This window comes from Anopheles aquasalis, chromosome 2, assembly GCF_943734665.1.
Source record: "Anopheles aquasalis chromosome 2, idAnoAquaMG_Q_19, whole genome shotgun sequence".
Classification (NCBI taxonomy): domain Eukaryota; kingdom Metazoa; phylum Arthropoda; class Insecta; order Diptera; family Culicidae; genus Anopheles; species Anopheles aquasalis.
In genome coordinates this window covers 58065647-58073146 of record NC_064877.1, presented here as the reverse complement: position 1 = coordinate 58073146, position 7500 = coordinate 58065647, and the positions used below count along the sequence as shown (strand labels likewise).

Sequence of the window (7500 nt, the reverse complement as noted above, 5' to 3'; positions counted from 1 at the left end):
GGATGCACATTGTCGTCATGGCCCCCCTGCGTGGTGGTGGCAAAAGTGCACCACTACTCCCCGTGTGTTCACGGATTGCTGCTGCTGCGTCGTCGTAAAGTTTTTCCTTCCACTCGAACACCACCACTCGGAGGAGTGTGCGAGTGCAAGAGTCCAGCCCAGGACCGGCAGGAAGGGTGTTTAAAAGTTGTGAAATAAAAACAGTGAGAGGAAATGCTCGAGCTGTAAATTACTTAAAGCAGTTAGCGCCATACAGCCGGGGCAATCGAGCCAACCGCCGAGTTATGCGATGCACGTGGAGTGGCCATGGAATTCCTCCCTCCCAACCTCCTCCAGCAACACAGAACACAGTGCCACTCGAGTGAGGCGAGTCGAGTGGCTCCATTATGGCTGCCGTAGTGTCGCTTGTCGACGTTCGGTGTTCGGAAGCAAAAATCCTTAAATTTATAAACTTAATTCCCCCCTTCCCACTTCCCTGCTGACCCCTCTTCTAGTGCGACACAGCGACAACATCCTAACGTACGAGGTGCGCAGGTCGAGCCTCGGTGCATCGGTATATGAATGTGTCCTGGGGTTTGCTTGCAGCTTTCGTGTTTATTATCGAATGCGAGTAGCGCTGCACCAGAGTCCAGCACGCTCGCTAGGTCATGAAAATCCGTTTCCATTCGAACGCGCCCCATGTCAGAAGCCGGAAGCAACGATCGTAGAGGAGGAGCAGCAGGAAGGAGTCGAAAAGTCGGTCCAATGTCACGAGTAGTTGCTCGAAGCACCATCACGCAGAAGGAGGAAGACGATACTGGTGGAGGTACATTGCGTTTCTCACTTCTCGGATCACTAAAGCCGCATCCCACACTAGCTACTGGAGACCGCTGGACTGGTCTGTGGCCCAGGCAGCAATCAAGAGTCATGGACGATGCCATACGCTGACGCTGTGGTGACCTCGGATCCGGGACCGTTCGGTAATATTATAATACCCTCGGTTGCAATCAAATCCTGCTGGCCTGGTAGTGGTTCGCCGATGCCGAAGAATGTGGTTTGTGTCCGTGTTCCCGCATCCCTGGAGCAGGACGCAACGGATAAGCCCCGGTCCGGGTGTTGGTACTGTGCACCAGATACCCGAGGACACATCTAACTAACGGAGGTCTTGTGTCCGCCCGTAGCCATTTTGTTGGCCAGCCGTTGTCGTTGTTGTTGCTGCTTGCGGTGTAGCTATCAATTATTAATCTTACAAAGATAATGCACAAACCCAATGATGATGATGATGATGATGATGATGATCACCACTACCACTAGCTGCACACGACTACCACACCAGCTCATCGTCATCAACCTCCGCATTCGTTGGCTTTAGGATGAGAACCAGATCCCGGAGGTTACCGGGATCAAAAAGAAGGCACGTTGTCTGTGTTCTGAACGAGCGAGTGTGTCGGCGTCGCGATAAGATGTGAATGACGGACGGACCTGGAGCCCTGGTGGCCTATGGTGCGACTCCGGGCCCCATGTTCCGGGCTCACGTCCTGACACAACAGAAACCGCGTCAGTCAAGGCGTCATGTGGTTTGCTACCGCACGAATATCAACGGGTTTTTCCGACGGCTTATGACACGTTGGACATGTAAATCCTTAGCCATCCAATCCAGGTTGTGGCGCTGGGGACGGTGAAACGGCTGTTTATCCAAGGCCAATACCGAAGAGCTGACGTCGTTCGCGTCATTTGGCTATCGAGCCGAACGAGCACGGGAACAATGTAGGGCAAAAGGGAGCCTGAATCCTTGAACAGACGACTGACGGACGGTTCCAATGATTCCCTACCGTGGCCCCTACCGTGTGGCCTGGCGACCGATGGCTTACCTCAACGAATTATGCTGCACCAGCGAGCCGGTTTCCGCCGTGTGCTCCTGCAGGAACTGGTTCAGATCCGTGCTGTACTTGTAGTCGAGCACGATGCAGATTGGTTCGTCCTTCAGGCAGGCACCGAGCAGCTTCACGATGTTCGGATCGTTCAGCCGGCTGAGCTGCTTCGCCTTCGAGCGGAACTCCTTCTTCATGTGATCCGATGCACCCGGCCGCAGCGTGGAAACGGCGACCAGGCTCGAGCTGCGGAAAGATGAAAAAGAAAATGGGAAAAACGAAACGAAAATTATTAGCATTTCCACCAGATCCTCTTCTCACTCTCTCGCGCGCTCTCTGTATCTCTTTTGCTTTCCCCTATTAATGATGTTTACTATTCAGTGCACTCTGGGGTCCCCTCCGATTTGTCCACTCTGGGGCTTTCCACTCGAAACCTGTGCGCGACATTTTATTGAAACGCTGGCGCAGGCGGTATCTTTAAGCGCGACCAGAGTGACCGTCCGCTTTTTATTTTTTGGGAAGGCCAGTGCACCCTTCAACAATCCAATTTCCAGTTTCATTTCCATCGCTGAGTGGTTACCGGGGGGTTTTTTTTTTGAGTAACCGGACACAGGACGAGTCTGTCGAAACGAAACTTACTACAAGCGGACTCCATGGACGAACTCCAAGCTTTTATTGTCACAAACTCTCGGCACTCTTATAAGCCTTCCGGCGCTGTAAACATGGAAAAAAGGGAAACTTGCTCCTAGTGCATCACTGGCCGTGGCCGTAGAGCAACTAAACTGTAGGGAAGAACTGCCCCGAGACTCAACAGTTGAACTGCTGACGAGGTTTTTCGAGTTTTTGTACGTAACTCGAAGGGCCAGGAAAAAGATTCTATTTCATTTTCAATTACTATCTTTTTGTGAGATTTAACGGCAAACTTCCCTAAGTCAGACCAAAGCCGCCGAACAGAAGTTTTAAGATATTCAAAAAAAAAAAGAAAGGATTTTTAACTATTTCAATTTGAAGCCCTTAAAGGGAGAACCCATCTCCGCCAACGACATGCAAGTGTCCGTGACAGACTGGTGACTGGTTGGTCCTGCTGGTCGGCCGGGGGGACTTTAGTCCGTTGTAAACAGACTCCTAATGGAAGGAGTTGATATTTAAAATTCAGAGCCCAACTTCCACGAAACGGACGAACGAACGGGTGGGGTCTCGATTCGCCTCGAGTACTAGGGGTTCATGTTCCGGACTCCCGCTACGCTATGCAAGCACCCGACTTCCATTACGTTCGTGGAATATGATGCCGGGATGGTTGGGTCTCTCGTATCGTAACGCAACAACGCTGGCCTGTCGTCACTCAGTTTGGCACAGGCAAACGCCATGTTTCGGGCTTGCTTTATTCATCGCGATGATGGGCCGGGCATGACGTGCAAGTCCAGAGCTACGTCACGACTCGTCACGGAGTCCACATGGTGCACGGTGGTGGGCCTTGCCTTGGCTCTGTCGACACGCGGACTCCGGGATTCTGTTGTAGCGTCCGAGTCGCGCGTAAGCAGGCTTACCACGAGCTAGTTGTTTCGAGAGAGAGAGAGAGTCCATCCGTCCACTGCAAGAGCTAGTGGAGCTACGTCCATTGCACCTCGAGTGTGTATGCAAACGACCAACTTTGCTTCGGTTCACTTCCGTCTTGTCCCTAACCCCAGCACTTTCCTCGACGACGATGATGATGATGGTGATGATGGTGGTGGAGTGTGTGAGCGAGAAAAAAGGAAAACTTTCCATCCGTCCAATAAAAGTTTCGTTCGAGGTGCTAGTGCTAAGGTCCTGGGATGGGTTTAAATATTTATTCAATTTACAACAAACTATACCACCCGTGCGCTGGCCGAAACGCAGTCCCCTCGTCCGATACGTGGTTTTTGGCTCATATGGAAGCGGAAACTGGGTCCGGTACGGTGCCCGAGAGTGAGCTCTTAAGCTCTTGCTCTCAGTCTCAGCTCCAGCTCAGGCCACACGATACGGCGAGGATCGAGATTGAGCTTATTGCGCTCGCAACCGATACCTGCCCCCGGTTCTGCCACATATGCGGGGATACGGATCCGCTCCGCTGTTCTAACCGAGCTTTTAAATTGAGACAGCAAAGTTTGGAACTGGTTGGTGGCGCTGCTAATGCACCAGCCAGCCAGCCAGTCAGCCAGTGAACTGACGAAAACCATCGGAAACCACGGTCGAAGGGTTTCCGAGGATCTACTTCATTACAGCGCTGAACATAAATAACATATGATGTGCTTTGCGTACGAGCGACCGTGCGAGCAAGCAGACCATCGTTCATTAAAGTATAATCTGATAAAGATTGTACCGCAAGTGCCACGTATAGCCGATGGTTCTCGATGGTGGCCCTTTGGCGCTGGTTCGTTGTACGTTGTTGGGCGAAAAGTTTTTAATAAGTCGAAGGACGAAGGAGTCTCAGCTACTCAGCTGATGCGCCGGTGCTGATGACAAACGAGTTAGTGAACGATGATTAATGTGTGGGAGGAGGTGGTTTAATTTTTTGAATTAAAAACTTTAATCGAATGTGACCATAACGAGCGCCTTGCTGCACGCGCTTGGTAGGACTGTGCATTATGGCTTGTAGGAGTAATAGATTCTCCACATATTTCCATCATTAATTCAAGGGTATTCGTATTTCATGGTATGAAAAATATGTAAGATAATTTAAAAATCTTTGACGATGTCCGATGATCAACCTGGAAGGATACTCAATTTTCTGCGAAGCGCATGAATTAAAAGACAAAGATTGTCGAAAGAGTTTCTTGTGCAAGAACTGAACATTATACAGGGTGCGCCATCAAGGTGTACCCTATTTTAAAGTTGAATAACTGTTATTTTTCAGCCGATTTGGCCAAATGGGTCAGTTTCTGAAACTTCAGTCTATGTTATTTAAGTAATGCATCACTTCACGTTTAAAAAGCGTACTGAAATTGTCACACGTTACATTGGAAAAAAATCAGTCAATAGTGGAAACTGCGATCGTGTAATGGATGATGAAGAAATGTCAGTTTCCTCCTATGTCGCAAATTGAAAGTTATGAAACAACTTAAAGCAAATACTAGAGCTAAATTGAAAAAAATAACTCCCTAAATGTTGTCAAATACAATCCAAAATGCCCGAAAAAGGGGCGCTTTTTGTATGCCGACTGAAGGCTGTCATTTGATCGATATCAGATTTTGTGTATGGCACTATAAATGGCATAAAATAACCTTAATAAAACCGGTTTATTTTCTAAAATCGTTTGAAAAACGACAGAGTTATTCAACTTTAAAATAGGGTGCCACGTGATGGTGCACCCTGTAAGTGTTAGTGTAGCCTCTTTGAGGATGCATTTATGACTCTATGGTAGAGTTTCTGTGGTCTAAAATAATGTACAATGTGTAAGCATAAAAGGGCATTTTGATAAATAAATAAGAGACCAAAATGGATACAAAATCAATTTAATCAGTTGGCGTTTAGCAACTTGAACTGTATTCTGTTCTAAAGACAATAAGCATCCAACAGCAATTGTTCTGCGCTGATCATGGAGGCGTTATCCCTATGTAACTAAGCCTTTCTCATCTTAAGCACAGCGATAAGCCGCCTGAATATCTTCCAGTAATAAAATCAAACCCTAGTGATGCCGTGAACCACTTCAATTCACAAAATAAGAAAACAAATTGTCAACCCATTCACCCATCTCGTTCACGTCGCCAGAACAACCTATCGGCCTTGTTTGGCAATCTTGTCGAATAATTAATTGCCAGGATCAAAGCCTGGATGCGACGGCTTTCGCGAACGATTTGTCGCTAATCCCCGACTAAGCACACACAAACCACTCACCTGTAGCCCTTGGTCTCGCACAGATGCAGCTCACCGAAGACGCCACAACCGAGCTTCTCCACTATCACCAGCTTGTCGCGCGGATACTCGCTAAGCTGCAGATCATCGTCGGATACGCCAAGGTCGCTCAGGTCGCTGTACGCGTTCAGTTGCTGCTGCTGTTGCTGCTGCTGCTGCTGTTGCTGGTTCGACGGTGTGGTCGGTGTAGTGGACGGTTTGCAGATGGCCGTCGCGGCATAGTACTTCTCCGGTGGCGGTGGCACGGGCGGTGGCTTGGGGAAGATGTTGTTCAGCGTCGGTGGCGTCATCCGGACGCTCACGTAGCCACCGGGGATCTTCGGTATGAGGTCCTGCATGTGCGGTACCGCGTACTCCTGGCACACGATATCGGGTACATCTGCCAAAGGGGGGAAAGATACGAAAGGAATTAACGGCATTGAACCACCAGGAAGGGCATGCGTAAAGAGGGCCATTTGAATATCGATTCGATTTCTTAGAGAAACGATTATTACTTAGTAAAATGATTCCAAGAAGAGCAGCAGTACCATTGTTCCATTTTCCAGGATTGTTCGATTTGTGACTCAGGGGGATGAATTAGTTTTGATTGCATATCCTGTGGCTAGGACCAATATTCAGCCGTAACATCAAGAGCATAAAATCGTCCTACGCTAAACCACAATGCAATGCACCACACAGCAGAAGGCTTTGGAGACTGGTACAGCAACAAAACACTGGCCAACGCCTGAATACGAGATTCAATTTTCCCAACGACCTTCCGGAAAATTGTTCGCCACCAAGGGAAAACGATTCCATTTCGAATGTTGTTCGAGTTTGAGAAAAACAAAGAACAAAAGAAAGGTAGTCGTAAAGAGGACGACTGCAACTCGTAGACTTGTCCTAGCTGCACGAACTCCTCGAGACATCCAAGGTCTTTCCGGCCGGGACGAAAGGGCACAAGCACGAATGCAACAGTCGCGGGAAGGTGGAAACAAACTGTGCTAGTGCCATTTGTTGTTGCAATTGCAATAAAATTTTATGTGCATGTTGTCATTTCCAATTTCGCTCCTTCCCGGGGCGCCGATGCGGATGCGCTTCGCTCCATTGAATCCGCGCCGGTGACCATGGCCATCGGCTACGGTGTCGACCCGGTGGCCAGGATATGCAACGGAAACGGAACCACGTTCCCATGGTAGTAATTGTAACTGTGGCGGGCATGATGGTGGTGGTAGATGATGGGTTAATGCAAAATCAGCAAAACCAAGTGCAGGAGCAGGAGCAGAAGTTGTAGCATGGGTCTTCGGGCAGGAACTGCGGTTTCACACCCAGGCCCTTACATGGTCCCGATGGTGCACATACAGAGCGGACACCATCACGTCGCTACCGTTTTCCCGGGGATTAACACCGCAGCGATGGTCCGGTTGAGTGGAAAGTGGGCGACGGCCTTCCAACCAACGGAACAAACAATCTTCGCTCCCCACGCGGAAACGCGCAATTTCTGAGTTTCCAGCGCGACTGTGGTACAACCAAATGACCTCAAGGCGGGAAGGTTCAATCGATTGGAAACGTACATAAACCGACAGAGAGAGTGGGCAAATCGAACAGCCAACCAACGTCGTATGCTGAGCAGCGAAGAGGAGAGTGTCTAGTGCTGGGGATGTAGCGACGGTGAGACATTGATGTATGCTTCACCGTGGGAATGTTTTGCATGCGCGGGTACGTTAAGAGTCTTCTCCTCGGTAATGGGTATTACACCGAGTGCGGATGCCAATGGATGCGGTGAACGGTACAGCTTTAA

At 49.3% G+C, this 7500-nt stretch overlaps 1 protein-coding gene across 2 annotated transcripts in view; it reads right to left on the bottom strand.

The window, feature by feature from the left end:
* LOC126571789 (discoidin domain-containing receptor 2) overlaps window positions 1–7500 on the bottom strand; it is a 229819-nt gene that overhangs the window by 19410 nt on the left and 202909 nt on the right. For both annotated transcript variants that reach the window (XM_050230594.1, XM_050230592.1), the window contains exons 13-14: window positions 5706–6102; window positions 1851–2096 (exon numbers count right to left, since the gene is read on the bottom strand). In XM_050230594.1, coding sequence (XP_050086551.1) covers window positions 1851–2096; window positions 5706–6102 — 643 coding nt within the window. The remainder of the gene's footprint in view (window positions 1–1850; window positions 2097–5705; window positions 6103–7500) is intronic.